General features: G+C 37.3%; 1 protein-coding gene across 2 annotated transcripts in view; it reads right to left on the reverse strand.

The window, feature by feature from the left end:
* Positions 1-3,709: 3,709 nt before the first annotated feature.
* The window catches only part of Stim2 (stromal interaction molecule 2), a 106,194-nt gene continuing 91,966 nt past the window's right edge, over positions 3,710-17,937 (reverse strand). For both annotated transcript variants that reach the window (XM_090343734.1, XM_090343733.1), the window contains 2 exons: positions 10,884-11,157; positions 3,710-5,381 (listed from right to left, as the gene is read on the reverse strand). In XM_090343734.1, coding sequence (XP_090199860.1) covers positions 4,904-5,381; positions 10,884-11,157 — 752 coding nt within the window. In that variant the 3' untranslated portion in view covers positions 3,710-4,903. The remainder of the gene's footprint in view (positions 5,382-10,883; positions 11,158-17,937) is intronic.

The raw sequence follows: 17,937 nt of genomic DNA on the forward strand, positions 1-17,937 counted from the left end.
TTCAAAGGCAAATCCTGTATAGTAGTTCCTGTTACACAAAAGATTTATTTTTATCCCCTTGCCCAGAGCCCCCTTTAATTTCTTGATACTGTATTTCTCTTTTGATACACATTTTGAAGATCATAGGGAGAATTTTTCATGAAGATTCTAAAAAAAAAATCCTCATTCTTACTTTGGAAACTTTCTAGCTCATTGTTGGTGATCTTAATTCTCCAAGCCTGTGGTGCCACCACACCACAGAGGACGAGAGGTGGGCCTGGAACTTTATCCTTTCACATTCTCACACACAGAAAAATTAGCCCACCTGGATATTGTGGAGCTGAGCTACAATGCTTTTGATTAATGTGCTGTTTAGGGAATAAACACGGTATTCTTAGGAAAACTGCAACAGTAGACAGTGTTATGAACAAAACTACTTGAACCTGAAGAGATTTAAAGCAAGACACAAAGAACTGTTTTGATCCAGGTAAGATGTCTTACAATCCAAGTCCAAGAGGGAAGAATGTGCTAGGGAAAGAGGAGCGTCTGGGAGCAAAGGGTTGTCTATTAAGGACTGGGGATCTGGAATGGCTCCACCATGGGGCTCCATCTGGAACACATCTGTAAGTCGGCTTGAAGACAAACTGCCTTCCTTACCTTCTAGCTTGCTGTGCTCCCAAAGTTCATGGAGGCTGATGTTGAAGACATTGCAACAGATCTAGTCAGGATGCTGGAGCATCTGGCAGTCAGAAACTGTGTAACTCAGGAGAGGAGGCTAGACATTTGGTCTCAACCCCAAGAAGAAATCAAGATCTGAACCAAAGCCACTAAACTGTCACATATGGATCGGCAGCAGTTACAGCCACACAGAGGTTCCTGTAAGCAACTTCAGTCTTGTGGAAAAAAAAAAACAAATCTTAGGATGGGCATGAAACCTGACCCCAATTCACTCAAGATCAATATGGATCTACCCAGGTATACCTGAACAACAAAGACTAGTCATCCCACTTGAAGGCCGGCAAGAGGAACTCTTTAAATCAGCATTATCTAGGATTATATGGGAATGCTCAGAGGTTATGCTTCTGCACATTACCCACAAATAAACACCCTCACTGCTATCATCAAGTGTGGCTGGAACTCGGTAATTGCAGGCTCATTTGCTAAACCAGACTAACAATTATCAGGCCTATAACTTGTCCCTAGGAGCTGTTTCCACAATAGTTCTCCTCATGTCTTTTGCAAAGGAGCACCATTAAATTACTCAGCATCCTAGTATATTTGAACTGTACAGTCCCTCCTCTACACGCTCCCAGCTCCCCAACATTGGTTTTGCACTTCTATCCCTTATAAGAACTTGTCTAATCTATTTTGCTAAAGTAAGCACATGTCTCACAACAGTGGTACATAGTGGACTAGCAACACTCATTTAATGACTGTATTATCTCTTACCACTTTAAACAAGACAACTCTTATTTAAGAGCTAAAACTAGGATCAATATGACAAAAATGTAAGCTTAGAACTTTTTTTCGCTTTTTAAATTATGAAGAACACAGATATGATAAAAAACAAAAAACCAAGTGCTGATTAACTGAAAACAACAACAAAAAAAAATTCAAGATTTAACCAAATGGTAACTCAGAAACAATGGTATGAAGTAAAATAGTAGTCACAGTCAAATATTGTGGGAATGTTATAAGCGAGGCTACATGGACAAAATCTTTAAAATGAGTTATACCCCAAGTAGGTATGTGGACTATATGTGTGTATGTACATCCAGGCATACACATTGTACATCTATAAAAACATGAACTAAAATCATCTAGGTTTTCAATACATTTCTTTAAAAATAAACTATATGGCTGAAAAGTTAAGAAAATGGCTCTGCCACTTATTAGCTATGTTAGCCTGCAGCAAATGATTAATTTTCTGGGCTAGTGGTTCATCAGCCAAATGAAAAATTTTCAATACTTTTTTAAAGTATCTACTTTACAGGGTTTGGTGTAAAACTGAGAATATATATTAGAGCTTAAAACAGTGTCTGGCAATAAAGTGCTTAATAGGTGTTCCAAGCTATCACTCCACATATCATGAATTTGATTAATAACCTAATGTTTAATGACAGAATAATGTTTAAGGAGATTAGGATAAATCCATACAATAGCATATGATTATACAGCCATTAAAATGTTGCTCATAAAGAATTTTAATGATTTGAGAAATGTTTATATTAAAAAAGAATGATATAAAAATGAATATAGTATGATTTCATGTATGCAAAATATACATCAATATGTAGAAAAGTATCTGGCAGAAAACATACCAAAATATTCAAAGTAGTTATTTGGGGTAATAAAATTTGATTTGCTTCCTCTTGTTTTCTTTATACTTTTCCTATTACTAATGCTTTCCCCCACCTTTTAACAATAAGGAAGTTATTACTTTTAAAATCAAGAAGACATGGTAGTAGTTAAAAGCTTTATATAAAACAAGTGGGTAATTAAAAATTATAGAAATGATATAAAACAAATTATTGTGGCTTTCCAAAATTCATTTCTTTCCTGTTGGATATACAGAGTACTGTGTTAATGCAAAATTAATATTGTAAACAACATAAAGTAGTAAATATTCCTTGGCTGAATCTATAAATTAATGTGGAAAATGCTACATTCACAAGATGCTCCCTGATGGAAGAAACCCTGTGTGTTCTCTCTGGCCAGCCTCCCCCAGATTCAGGGGCACTCAGCTGACTCACAGCACAGGCTGATGAGAGCAGCAGTGACCTGGCTACAAGTCCATGTACTTTCTCTCAGCCTCCATGCCCCATCAGCTCTTGCCTTTTCTATCAATCATACAATAGAATTTTCTTCCCTTTTAAATTTTTCAAAGAGAAGAATTCCTCCTATCTAGTTACATCAAAATGAAAGATATACACTTAACGCTGAATAAACATTTCAACTTTTTATGCATAACTATTTCTCTTCTTAGATAGGTTTTTTTGTTGTTCTTGTTTGTTTGCCAGTCCTGGGGCTTGAGCTCTTGAGCATGAGCACTGTCCTTGTGCTTTTTCAGTGCTCTACTACTTGAGCCACAGCACCATTTCCAGCTTTTTCTATGTATGCAGTACCAAAGTAACGAACCCAGGTCAAGCACTCTACCATTAGGTCAAACTCCCGGCCACTTAGGTAGCTTTAGTTTGTTCTAAAACCTTACCTTTCAGATTATCTTTAGTATTTATTTATTATCCAAAAGGCTTTAGTCATTTCAGTCAATATTTATTCTTACAATATTGGTCTGTTCAGTATAAAAGTATAAGCCTATATAAATATCATTCAAAACCTTATTAGGTTTTAGCAACAGGACCAATGGAAAAAAATCGTAATTGATAGATTTTGTGAAATTCTCTGCAATCTTAATAATTAATTATTCCTTTAACACAAATATCAAAGAATCATTTCATTTATCAAACAGCATTTTCATCTAAAGACCAGTGGGTAAGATATAGTTTAGCCATTATGCTGAAAACACATTCTAGCTAATGTGTATCTGCTGATTATCCAAACATCCATCCATAATGCATTTATCAGAGTATTCACGACTGAATTCTTAAAGGTGGAACTCCCCAGACAGTAATGCACTTTGGGACTTTATGTGACTTTTGTCACAGGAAAGCTTTACAACAGCCTATTAATTTAATGAATACCAAACTTTGCAAATTAATACAACACAATCTAAATGCACCATAAATTTATATTTGTTAATCTTGGTATTAGAACATTTAAACATTTCAAACTACATAAAAATATGACAGACAATATAAAATAGAAAGAAAATTTGTTGACAACTTCCAAAATATCACTGTTTCTCACATTGCAATTAAGCAACAAGACAGCATAAACAGCTCTCCAGAAAACATAGTGTTTTTAGTGGAGTGCTATCAACAAAAATCAGCAGTCCCACACAATATTGTCTCCAATTTATTATCTTTTCCACAGTACAAATTTTTCACAAACCGTAAGTCCTTTGCAGTTATTCAAAGTCTGTAAACAAGGGTCTGAATCCCCACACTCCCCACCTCAGTTTCAGCTTGTGAATGTTTTAAGTCCTTCAATCAAGCTTTAGCTCTTCCATTCACATAAGGAATCAAGAGGTTTCTCTCCTTAAATTATTTATATTTTTATCATACAGCCTGAAATGCAGTAAATCACAGTGAAAGCCCTGGGGAAAACAAAACATGATCTTTACAGCAGGACTCGAACCTTTATATTAAATGCATTTTGAAGAAGCGTCCCATAATAAAAGCATGGGTTTTCGTTTCCAGAAATCAAGTCAATTAGAAACCCTAGTTTCTACTTAAAAACCCATTTTGATCTAAAAGTGAAAACAGTCCCCTATCCACAGTCATTTTACAAACTCTATACAGTTTAACTTGCAGAGATTTTTTTTTTCCAGTCTGGAAAACAGTAGTGCAATTAGTTTTACTTCTTTTAAGTTATATAGTCCATCATGTAAATAGCTCTGTGGAAAGATAAGAAGATGCTCTGGTAAACAAGAAATATTTGCAAGCCCATGCTGGCTTACTAGTCCATTAAAGCTTGTAAGTCCAAAGTGGCTTTCAACAAAATATTGTATATACATCACCATCAAAAATGCAGAAATAAATAGGCAGGAAAAGACTGTAAACTGTCTCATCTCTTAATGATTTTTCAGTAATTGGCTTGATGAATTGGCTATGTAGTCACTTAAATAAGCAGACAGTAGACAGTTGCCTTGCAGGACATTCCACTATGGCATCCAGTTTCGAAAGCCCCAATGGAGTTAATTGCAGTCCTAAAATTAAAACAAAAATAGGGAGTAGAGGATGGATGGGAAAAAAAAGTGTACAGGTGCTACTGAAATGGAATCCCAACAAAACAGCCAGGTAGGTCACTTAGACTTCTTCTTAAAAAGGCTTTTGATTTTTGATGGCTTTTTGCTTTTCTCTCCATTATGACAAAGGTCATGGGGGATGCTGCTTATCCTGGTAACACTTGGGGCTTCCTGAACTGGTTTGCTTTCATTGCCAGTGGAGGAACATGATGTGTGACGAGGTTTAGGCACCGGGATGCCACTAGAGAGCTGGTTCATGCTACAGGACTTCTCCAAGATGCCGTTGTACACTTTGCTTGCAGGACTGAAGATCATACTCTTCGTTTCTGTCAGACCTACACAATCAGGAGAGCCCCGGGAGAGATCTGCCGTCACGGGTGAATCTCCTCTGGAAGAATCCTCTAGGGAGAGCTCATCTCTGGATATCTTCCGAGGAGACACTGGTTGGTATATCTCGAGGCTTGGGGGAGGAGACTGCTTCCTTCCAATGGAAGAGTTCAAGGAGTCACATTCTGAAGCTGTGTCTGGCACTTCCCTGAGTGAGATAATCAATGGTAAACTGGAATCAGTGTGTCCCTAAGGGGACTGACAGACATTTAAACTAAATCTGCATGCACTAATTATTTGCTAAAACGTTAAAACAATGCTACAATTCTGTATACATTTAATATAGCTTTTAAAAGTTGCTTTATTTTTTAAATATACTATAATAAAATCTCACAAAGAAAAAATATAAGAAAATAAGTATCCTTTCTTCAATTGAGAGGCAAATAAAAATGTCTGAATATCGAAAAGGGTTTTTTTTTTCTTTTGTCGGTCGTGGAGCTTGAACTCTGGGCCTGGGTGCTGCCCCTGAGCTCTTCAGCTCAAGGCTATTGTTTTCTACCACGGGAGCCACAGTGCCACTTCCAGTTTTCTGGTGGCAAACTGGAGATGAGAGTCTCAAGGACTTTTGTGCCCGGGCTGGCTTTGAACAGCAATCCTCAAATCTCAGCCTCCTGAGTAGTTAAGTTTATAGGCATGAGCCACCAGCACTGGGCTATTATAGGTTTTTCTTTTTTCTTTTTCTTTTAAACATTTCAAGTTTTGTTTTCTTCAATGACTTTTTTTTCTGAATCTATATAGTTGAAATGGAGTTTTGTCACTGCTTTTCTCTTCATTTATGTGCCACTGACGTTATGAAATATAGTTCCTTAAGGAAGTAAAGAAACACACTATACTAAAATGTACAATCTAAACAGAGCTTTAAAAAGGGAACAGGCAGGAGTAAAACAGTGGAGAGGAGGTGAAAGGTAACCCTATGATGCTAGTTTTGAAAAGTGGATCATCAATAAATTTTCCCAGAATTATTCTTTTGTGACTATTTCTCCCACTTTCTCTACAGACAAAAGAGAAAGAAGGGTAGAAAACTGAAGTTCATAACCCAATAGCCATCGAACAGGAAATGCCTCCCTGTGTGACCTCACCTAAATGACCCCACTGCTCCTAACCGTGCTCTCTGCTTCCAGCCTGCGCTTCCCTCAGTTACTTCTCTACGCAGCCAGTAGTGGGACTTCAAACAAGTTCCAGCACCACACCTCATTCACTTCAAGACCTTCCAATCCAAAGTCCCTGCTACAAGACCCGGTACATCTGGTCTGGCCAGCTCTCCATCCCCATGTCCACCTGTTCCTCATTTGGCCACGGCACCTGTCTTGATCCTGCAACATGCACACACTCCCACAAAGCTTAGCTGCTCCTACTGCTTCTCTGTTATTACCTTGCTTTGCAACTCTGTGTGGCTTATCGCTTTGTGTCCTTTAAGCTACTGCTCTCTCCCCAGGGAGGCCCCCCTAATCACCTGTGGAAAGGAGCACAAATTTTCCTTTTACCTATCTTCAACATCCCACCATGTACCAGTAGCAAAATAACGTTTTATATTTACTTGCTTATGCTATTGCTATATAAAAAAACTTCTGCATTCTCTGCACAAGAATAATGTAAAGCTCATGGTAAGACTGTAACAAATGAATGAGAAAGAAAAAGATGGAATAATGAGGAATAGGAAACATGACTAATTCTATTTTTCACATCCTGAGCCCAACATAAGTATTGTTTATTCTGTGAAAAAGATAGATTAAGAAATGAAAGGTACTGACAAGGTAAAAGTAACCTGGCAAAGAAATAAAGTGAGAAAATGGACAGCGCAGAAGACAAGAACACATATGATCAGAATTTACCTGGCCAGGATCAAGTGACCAGCATTGCTGCAGCAATGACTAAACTCACATTTGTGGAATGAATAAACTGAACGATCTCTCACTTTGGTGATCTTTAATTACTACTGTTTTTCATATTCGTTTGTTTTGTTGTTGGTGGTGGTGGTAGGGCTTGAACTCTGGACCTGGAAGCTGTCCCTAAGCTCCTTAGCTCAATGCTCGTGCTCTACCACTTTGAGCCACAGTGCCACTTCCAGTTTTCTGATGGTTGATCGGAGACAGGAGTCTCATGGACTTTTGTGCTGGCTTTGAACTGTGATCCTAAGCTCTCATTCTCCAGACTAGCTAGGATTACAGGTGTGAGCCACCAGTGCTGGGCTTCATATTGTTTTTGCATTTACTTTTGACAAATACTTAATGATAAAATCATATTTTAGGTAGCTGTTAGATTGAACTTAGACATTTCTGTATACCTTATTCCAACAGTACAGTGAAGATTACATTTACTAGAAGGTACAAAACCCCTAGATTATAATAAAGACTTAAATAATATATTAGATAAGTAATATTTATTTACATAGATATATATCTACCACTTGAACAGTTCCTATTTTTGCTGGATAACTGAAGGTAAGAGTCTAGTGAATCTGTTTGTCTGGGCTGGTTTCCAGCCTCTGATCTCAGCATCTTCAGTAGCTAGGATTTATAGGCATGAACCATGGATGGCCAGCTAAAACAATTTTTCTTAAGGTTTAATTAATGATTTCATATAACATGACTACTGTAAGACAGAGCTTCCAAATGCTTTCACAATTTGCTAGTGCTTCCAAAGGCAGGAGGAAGTTTAGAAAGGATAAAATGACCAAACTCAGAAATCAATCAGAGTCACTGTGAAGTGACTTTTTGCTGAGTGGATAATTAGTAACTGAATGGAACATACTGATATTTCCTGAAGCTCTTTAGATCCTCACATCAAAAGCTGACTTACTAGCTGCCTGGCAGTAGCTCATGCCTCTAATCCTAGCTTACCAGAAGGTGGGAAAAGGGAGGATCACAGTTCAAGGTCAGCACAGGAGAGATCAGGAAGACGACTTTTATTGGACAGTGCAAATGTCTATCTAGTTTTTGGCCTTTCTAACCTACAGTTGGCTGGAGGCAATGACACCCCAGTCAACCCAATCCATGTGAGATCTCCTCCAAGACTGAAAGCTGCTCTGCCAGCTGATGGTAGTGGCTCACTCCTGTAATCAATACCTACTTGATCGGACGGAAAAATCATCGAGCCTCCATCTCCAGAGAGAAGCTGCATTCAGTGGCAAATACCTGTTATCCATTCAATGACGAGAAGCCTAAAAATAGGTGGATCACAGCTTGGGCTCCTGCCCAGGCATGAAAGGAGTTCCCTAATTCAGAAATTACCAGTGAAAACATGGCCGGAGGCATAGCTCAAGTGGTACAGTGCCATTCTGCCAAGTGTAAGGACCTGACTTCAGACACTAGTAGTAGGGAGGGGAAGGGAGGGATGTTTACTTACAATTCTTTGAATTTTTTTTCTTAGGACTATGTGGCTTAGGGACTGGAAGCAAGGCTTAAGTGCTATAGCGCTACCTGGGTGTGGAAAAGCTAAGTGAATTCAAGCCCCAGTAATGACATTTTAAAAAATAAAATGCAATGCCAAAGCACCTCTCATCTGCATTGACAAAACCATAAAAACAGCCATATAGAAAAAGGAGGAGAGAGAGAGGGGAGGAGAGCGAGAGGGGAGGAGAGAGAGAGGAAAGGAGAGGGGGAAAGAGGAAGGGGAAAGAGGGGAGTGGAGAAGGAAAGGGGGAGGGGGAGGAGGAGGAAGAGGAAGAGACAGAAGAGGAAAGAAAGAAAAACACAACTACAACTATATCACTTGGCTTCTATGAGTGTTAACTTCTATGCTGAGTTTAAATTATTTCAAAAAACATATCAAACAGACACTAAACAATGTTTGAAGAGAATATACCCAGCTTTGGAAATGTGGATTCTCAGTTTTCCTGTTATAGTAAGAAAATTTGATTGATCTTTACTCTTACTTCTAGTTCTAAAATCAAAACATGTGATAGTCTAATATAATGACTCTTCCCCATAACTAATCCGATTTGCAGTGTAGGCACAGCACATGTACAATTTACATTTATATTCTTTCTAGCACAAGTTTTCTTTGGGGTAGTGCACTTACTTGTACATGCTATTGATGTTAATTTTCTATTCCTTTTTCTCTCTAGGTGCACACAGTTAAATTCATTAGGTTTGACACGTATAAAAAAGACATTTCTAGGAATGGTTCAATGAAACATATATATGCATAATATGCATATATATATATATATAGTTAGTCCTCTGTAAGGACTCTGGTGGTTCAATAGTTGAGAGCCTTAAAAAAAGAGGAAGAAACATTTTCTGAATTCAAATTCTACTTTTGAGACAGCTATGAATTTCGGACACTCACACTGTTATCTGACATGAGACCTTACACTGATAGGAAAACTTTTATTGAATAGTGCAAATATTTTTCTTTTTTTTTTTTCTGTTTGGTCTGTTGTGGGACTTAAACTCTGTGCCTGGGCACTGCCCCTGAGCTCTTCAGCTCAAGGTTACAGCTCTACCACTTTGAGCCACAGCTCCATTTCTGGTTTTCTGGTAGTTAATTGGACATAAGTCTCAGCCTGTGCCCAGGCTGGCTTTGAACCATGATCCTCAGATTTCAGCCTCCTGAGTAGCTAGGATTATAGGAATGAACCACAGGGACCAGGCTTGGACAATGAGGATATCTGTCTAGTTTTCCTAACACTTTCCAGAAACCACACAAAGCTATCTTGCTGGTGACCATGGTTATACTGTAAAAATACACACACAAATTAGTCCTAAAGTACCTTGGTACTTGGTACAATTATCAAATTGTAATGAGAATACATTCTCCTTTTCAGAAGAAGCTGCGCTGATCACTTGTTAGTCATAAAATTACTTTGAACTAATAGGTAATTATGGATAAAAAATGATTATTTAATGATAAATACCATCCAGATTTAGGGTAAAAGCCATAAGGGGAAACTGAGAGCACCCTGCATGTTGGCATATTTGGTGCTTTATACTCAAACATTTATATTCTAATATAAAATTATTCATTTAACAAGTTTACGTTTAGAGCCTAACCTAGGCAAATGTGCCCAATGGCTTCTAGACAAGCTTATATATCAAATACCTACCTACTTCTTTATAGAATGGCTTAAAGATCCCTAGCCTCTACCTGTAGTGTGTATGTACCTTTACTAGATATTTAATTACAGACAAAATGTAAGTGCTATTGGGAAAAGATGTCACAGATAAAACTAAGGTCTCAAATTGGAACTTAACATAGAGAGATTATTGTCTAAGTAACTACACTGGAGTCCAGAGCTCTGAGATAGAAGGGGTTAGAGATTCGGAGCAAAGGCTGAATTTATACAAGGAAAATTCTGTTGCTGGCTCCATGTAAAGCTGGAGGACACGTTGAAAGGAATAACAGGCAGCCGTTAGGAACTGAATTCTGTTACTCAACATATGAGTGTTGAGAGAGATCCTAAACTAAAGAGAACATAGCTCAGCCAATACCTTTATTTTAGGCTTTTGGCAACCTGAGCAGAAATAGTTACACTATTCGACTTCTGATGTAGATCTGAGTGCTCATATGAAGCCACTGAGCCTGTGGCACCTGGTTACACAGGCACAGAAAGCCAATACGATGCACCTCACTTTCTGCCTCAATACCCCTCTTCATGTCCCTCATTCCAACACAGCTCCATATTCTGCAAGTTCTTCACTGCCCGTACCATTGCTTTTCGGCAGTGAAATAAATGGCCTCCTCCTCTTCTTCATTCCGATAGAGTGCAGGGCAACTTGACACTGAGAGGATGTCTGGATCCGGGGAAGGCAATGAGTGCTGGGGATGCTGAGGCAGGTGAGGATGACGAGGATGGGCTTGATGAGGAGCATGTGGAGGAAGCTGGGCTCGCTGGGACTGTGGTGAAGAGGGCACAATGCTACGGCGAGAGCGACACAAGCTGCTGCTTCGGGCTAAAGATCCAGCAGGTTTAGCCACAGTCCCTAAAAGACATAAGCCAATGAAAACACGAGTGATGCCTAGTGTTCCCTTCACGGTTCCTGCAAATGCATGATTTGATCTTTCTTTATTCAAGTAGCTAGGAATATTTAAACTCTAAGAAATAAAGATATAACAAAAATAGCAACAAGTCTAAAAATTAAAAAGTGAACATAAAGACACTGTCTTACAAAAAAGTAACATCACTAACCACAATATAATTTATCCACTATAACCCTTCAATTTAAATATTAGTAAAGCATATTTATTTTTAAGTCTATATCTAACAGACCCTTTCTTTTACAGATGTTAGTATTAAAACATAGAATTAGTGAAATAAAGTAAGTTGTTATTTCCAAACCTAATTTCTTTTGCCTCAAATTTTTGATAAAACTGCTTCTACGGTGCTACTGCTCAGATTTAAACACTAAAAGTTAAAGTAAGGTTTTAAACATTTATCTCAAGTATAGAAATTTTAATAGGGCTTAAAAGACATTTACTTTTGCTTGATAAATAAGTTATAAAGGATTAGAATTATGAGCCAGGCACCAGTGGCTCATGCTTATAATCCTAGCTGCTCAGGAGGCTGAAATCTAGAGAACTGCAGTTTGAAGCCAATCAGTCCACGTAGAAAAGTTCGTGAGACTTCATCTCCCAAATAACAGGCAAAAAGCAGGGCTGGAAGCATAGTTCCAGTGGTAGAATACCAGCTGAGCAAGCAAGCCAAGCAAGTGCAAGGTTCTGAGTTCACACACCAGTACCAGGAAAACAAATGATAAGGAGGGATTATGCGTTAAAAGTACCTTTACCTTTAAATATAGCAAAGGTGTATAACATGATGTAAAATTAAAAAATGAGAACTATACACAAATGGTTAGTGTTCTGTTTTAAAACTGCTCAGGTACTATGCTTTTATAATTTGTACATTTTAACCTTTCACTTTCAAATGCACAAAATAAAACTGAAATGAAAATAACCACAAACAAAGTTGTCCAGACACTCATCAGTGGCTATCTCTTGAAATATTACAGCATGTTTGAACATTTCTATTCCTAAACATGGATTCTCATGGGACTAAATATAGGCAACCATCATGTGTGTGCTATCAGTCTTGTGTGCTTCAGGCATGAAGTCATTTATTCTCAGGGTCATCACCACAAAGACATCCCATATCTTTATCATATTAAAGCATGGCTTGCCTAAGTACAACCTGCTCAAGCTAGGATTGTCCATGTCACATGTCATTAGTGTTGGAGCATCAAGAGTAAGCTGGATGGCTGCCTCTTCATTCTCCAATACTGTCTGCATATCCTTAACTCCTTCATCTATAAAAACAGGTTCCTTCTGAAGCTCATGCTATGAATTAGGCAATAAAAACCTACTGCCTTTACCTCACTGGTCACTTCTCAGTCCTCCTGCACCTCATCAGCACCCATGGCAACCACAATTCTAAGACTGATCTGATGCTAAACCAATCAGGATTTTCATTTCTCTTCCCCTGACCTTCAGATGGTCCCATGTCTTGTCTTGCCATCATTGAGAAATGTTCCACTTCCAAAATTATACAGATTTATTTTAGCCCTGTAAAATGGGCTATCATAAAAAAGAAATAGTTGGATAGTAGAGAATAATGAATGGAGTGATATCAATCAAGATAGAAACTAATTTTTTGAGTTATAACACCTTATTGCAGCTACTTTAAGATATTAAAAATTAATAACAATAAATGCTGGTGAGGATGCAGAGAAAAAGGAATGTTTGTTCAGTTGTTCTGGTAGGAAATAAATTAGTCCCACCACAATGGAAATCAATATAGAGGTTCATCGAAAATATAAAAATATAACTTCCACATGACTCAGCCCTATCATTTCCAAATATACTTCCAAAGAATCAAATTAGCTAACTATAGAAAAAACTCTGCACTCACTGCAACACTGTTCATAATAGCAAAATTAAAGAATCAGACTAGATGTCCATCAGCAGAAAATGAACAGTTTTGGTATATATATGCAATAAAAACATGAAGAAAAGTGAATCTAAGTAATTTATAGGAAAATAGATGGAAATAAAGATGATCATGTTAAAAAAGTCAATTTCATAAAGGTAAGTATCAAGTTTCCTCTCTTTACCCAGCCAAAGTTATGAAAATGAAACAAGGACTAGTGGGAAGGTAGAAGAGAAAGGGAAAGGAGGGACAATAAAAAGCAATAGATGGGGCAAATATGATGAAAGTGTATTATATTCATGTGTAGAAATGTCATGATATACCCTATGTATAACATAAACCAATTAAAAATGATAACTGGAGAAAAAATAAAACATACATATATGTAGAAACTAAAATTTCAAGTAATCCTTAAGAAAGGAACATATTAGAAATCAGAAATTCCTGGTGATAATAAAGTCATACATATCAAATTTTGTCAAATAGTTAATGAGAATGTCACAATTTTACAATCATGTGTTAAGGGGGAAATAAGAGCCAAAAAAAATCAGAGTTAAGTGTCTAAATGTTGAAACAAATGCTTCACTAAAGGATACAAAAGAGGAGAGCAGAAATAATAGAAAATGTCAACAAAGCCCACAGTTTGTTTATTTTTATGTGTCATGGGACTTTTGTCCTGGGCGCTGTCCCTGAGTTCTTCAGCACAACACTACTGCTCTACCTCTGAGCCTGGGCACTGTCCATGAGCTCTTCAGCTCAAGGCTACTACCCTACCCTTGAGCCAAGTCCCACCACTTCCTGTTTTCTAGAGGTTAGTTGGAGATAAGAGTCTCAGTTCCTTTTGGGCCAGAGCTAAAACCAAAAGTTTTTTTTCAGGAGTGAAAAAAATGAAATCAAGCAGAAAAAAGTGATACCTGATTAATCAATAAAAAGTTTTTGGGCACAGTAAATAAGTAATATAAAGAACATAAAGATTTATTTTCACAATAAAATTGACATTTGATACTTGTAAAATATTATGAGCAGCAGGACATGATGGCTCACGCCTGTAATCCTACCTACTCGGGAGGCTGAGATCTGAAGATCATGATTCAAAACCAAACCGGGCACTAAAGTCCAAGAGATTCTTATCTCTAATTAATCACTAGAAAACAGGAAGTGGGGTTTGGCTCAGGGATAGGGCAGTAGCCTTGAGCTGAAGAGCTCAGGGGCAGCGCCCAGGCCCCGTGACCCACCAAAAAATAATTATTAATAATAATAATAATTGGACCAGGAGCAGTGGCTCACGCCTGTAATCCTAGCTACTCAGGAGGCTGAGATCTGAGGATTGAGATTCAAAGCCAGCCCAGCCACTAAAGCCAGTGAGACTCTTACCTCCAATTAAGCACTAGAATTCAAAAGTAGTGCTGTGGCTCAACCAGAGGTAGGGTGATATGCTTGAACTGAAGGGCTCAGGGACAGCACCCAAGCTCAGAGTCCAAGCCCCACGACCAACCAAAAAGAGAGAGAGAGAGAGAAAGAGAGAGAGAGAGACAGAGACAGAGACAGAGAGACAGAGGGAGAGAGATAGAGAAAGAGAGAATATAACTGGTCAAGATTCTGGAGTTAAATAAACGAGAATTTAGTCTTACTAAATACCAAACTTCCAGTAAAGTTATAATGTCCAAAGGAGAGTAGAACTGGCAGAAATAAAAATTAAAAAAAATAGCTAGATGTGTTTCCATATTCCTGGAGAGAAGGGGTTATCATAAATCAGCAGGGATGAAGTGGGAAGTATGCTCAGACAAACGGTTACCCATACATCAGAGATGTAGTTAGATTCCAACCTCACACAATGAGCAAAAATAACTTCCAGGTAAATTAAAGAACTAAAGGATTAAAATTGTCCCTTGGTCATCTCATATTGTTACACTATCTCACTTTGTTACCTGATATATCGGACATAATTGTATTTGGTTATCTGAAATTGGATAGGGAATAGGGGAAAACAAGATGAGGGGCGGGGGAGGGGGAAGGGAAATGGGGACCATGACATGTGAAAGGGTATCAATGTGTGGGAATTAAGGCACCATCTATCTGGCAAATATCATGTAACCCTTCTATTAATTACAATAAAAATATATTAAAAAAAAACTTTTAAGACAACAAACAAAAATATACCATGTTCTAAAAAGCAAAACTTATCAAAATGCCAAAGCCTACGAGAAAATATCTGCAACTTTCAAATGACCAGAAAATACAAGGAACGCTTCCAAATCATAGGAAATCTTGGAGGAATTTCAACGTAATACGTGTAACTCGAAGAGAAATCTAACAACAAATGTCAGCAGATGAAATGGCATTCCACCACAAGAGACATCAAGGAACTAGTGCTAGGAATAATAAGGCATTATTTCAAGCGTTCAGTTGCAAAATAAATCAAAACATTCCAAGTACCAGTGGGGATAAAGGCAAATAAGAACTCTTTGTAAGAGTGCACATGTAAACTAACAGAACCATTTTGAGAGTAACTTGGCAATGACAGCGTGCCTCCCCAATGACCAGCAATCTATTCCTGAGTCTATGAAGAGAAACTCAAGAGCTATATGCAAAGAAATCCAAGTAAAGACACTTCTTATGCTAGGAATCTCTAAGTAGGAAAACAGATCCATTATAGTTTTTAAATACAGTGCCTAAATTAGCTACAATTAACTCATATCAAACAGTTGCAGTCACTTAAGGCTGTACATATACAGAAAACGTTGAAACACAGCTCTGAGCAAAGTTACATATTGATACTGATACTTATACTAAATTGCTATGGGTATACATGTATTTAATAAAAGGAAAACATGGTACACAACTTTACTAGTGGCAAGGGGAGCCGATGTGGTTTCAATGTATCTGTAATGGCTCATCTCAGAGAAGAAGAAAATTGAAAGGCAAAGTATTAAAACCTGTTTATCTTAGTGGTGGACAGGCATATTTGTTTCAGTAGATTAATTACATTTGAATGGCTTTATGAGAAATTTGAAATAAACTTACTATATTCCTACCCTAAAATCCATTAGCGGATATTTAAAAAAGAAAAACTATGCTCTCTGTTCTACTACTCACAATTAGCTAATGTTATCGTTTTCTGGTTTTCTTCAAACATCATTAAACATATTATGCTTTTTTCTGAGTATTGTATTAGAATCTTTTACTTTGCCCTTCATGCATCACAGGCATATTTTCTTGTCATTATTTCAAACATTAAATAGGACATATAACTGATTTTAAAAATTTAAGCACTGTGGTTGTCATTTAAATGAAGCACCTTTATCCTACCTGTGATGCACTTGTTGCTAACAGCTTCCCATTAGGTCCAGAAAGTATTATTTTCTATTTAGCAGAATGGAGTACCACTGCAGTACCACCAGGTGGAGGCAAAGCTCTCCACTGCGATGCAGCATGAGTTATATTGCAGATCATAAATGAGATCTCAACTTTTTATAAAAATACCAAATTAAATTGCAAACCAATACTTTTTACATTTAAAAATACATATTATTTAATATATTACAATCATTTAAAACTTAAACCATGTATTCACATTAAGTATTAAATATTTTAGTGATTGTATAGTTATTTATGTTGGCATAAACCATGGTGGGGTTTTTTTTTAAATACAAATAAAGGCAGAGAAAAACAGTTACAGAATGCATCTTTAAGTACATGTCTGGTTCTGAATAATTAAGTATTTAAAATAAAACTAAAATCTTACAAATCCAGTGAGTGCATGTAGTTTATCTATCAGGGTTGTATTTGGAAAGCTAAACAGCATATATTTCAAATGAACAAACACAATGGACAACATTCACACTGCAGAGCCAGCCAGGATCTAGATGTAACTTAGCAACTATCACTACCTTGCAGCATGGGTAAGGGAGATGAGTGAGAACACACACTTCTATTGATCACTGCACTTACAATCTGCCTACTCCGCTCACCTTCTTGGAGAGTTTACTGCCTCCTCTCTTTCATGGTCCTGTAGGTGGGCCTTTAAACCAGAGACTTAAAACCAGAGAAATGATACAGTGTAGTTACTGACTAATATTTAATTTGCAAATTGAGGGCTTTATTTCACAAAATGTTTTATAAAGTTAGAAATGATTCCAAATGCTCACTTCAGGAAAGCTGGTAAGAGTTAGAAAGAAAAATTCAAACCAAAAACTATTCAATGTCACGTTTTGATTGGTCTCAAAAAATACAATTTCCATATACATTTCAACCAGCCAAACACTGGAGAACAGTATTATTTTAGCTTCCTTCTGTGGAACCTTGTTCTATCTACATTATAAAAAGTCACACAAATATTGGGTAAATGGGCGAGGTAGGCAATAACAAAGATGAAGAATTTTCCAAATGATTTCTATTGTACATTCAAAACTTCAGTTAGGGGCAGCTCAGTGGGAGAGCACTTGGGTAGGAAGTAGAAACCCCGAGTTCAAATACTAGTACCACCAAAACATAAAATACTTCAAAAAAAATTCTGTAAGAAGTCCAAGCTATTATCTTTACATTTCACGTGAAATGTATTTTCACAATATAAAAATGTTCCAACCACAGTGCACAGTTAAACAACACTACACAGAAAACAAAAGTATCTTTAAGAATTTTAGCAACGTGTGCTAGTGCATGTCTGTAATCCCAGTACTGGAAAGGTGAAATCAGGAGCATTGTGAGTTCAAAGCCAGTCCAGATATCAGAAGACCTCCCGACCTCCCCTAGCCCTGAAATATATGTATATGTTTATTTATGCACATGTAAACATATAAACACATTTGTTTACATATATGTGTATGTATTCATGTGTGTA

The sequence above is a fragment of the Megascapheus bottae genome, chromosome 13 (genome assembly GCF_031878675.1).
Source record: "Megascapheus bottae isolate mThoBot1 chromosome 13, mThoBot2.hap1, whole genome shotgun sequence".
In the NCBI taxonomy this organism is placed as follows: Eukaryota; Metazoa; Chordata; class Mammalia; order Rodentia; family Geomyidae; genus Megascapheus; species Megascapheus bottae.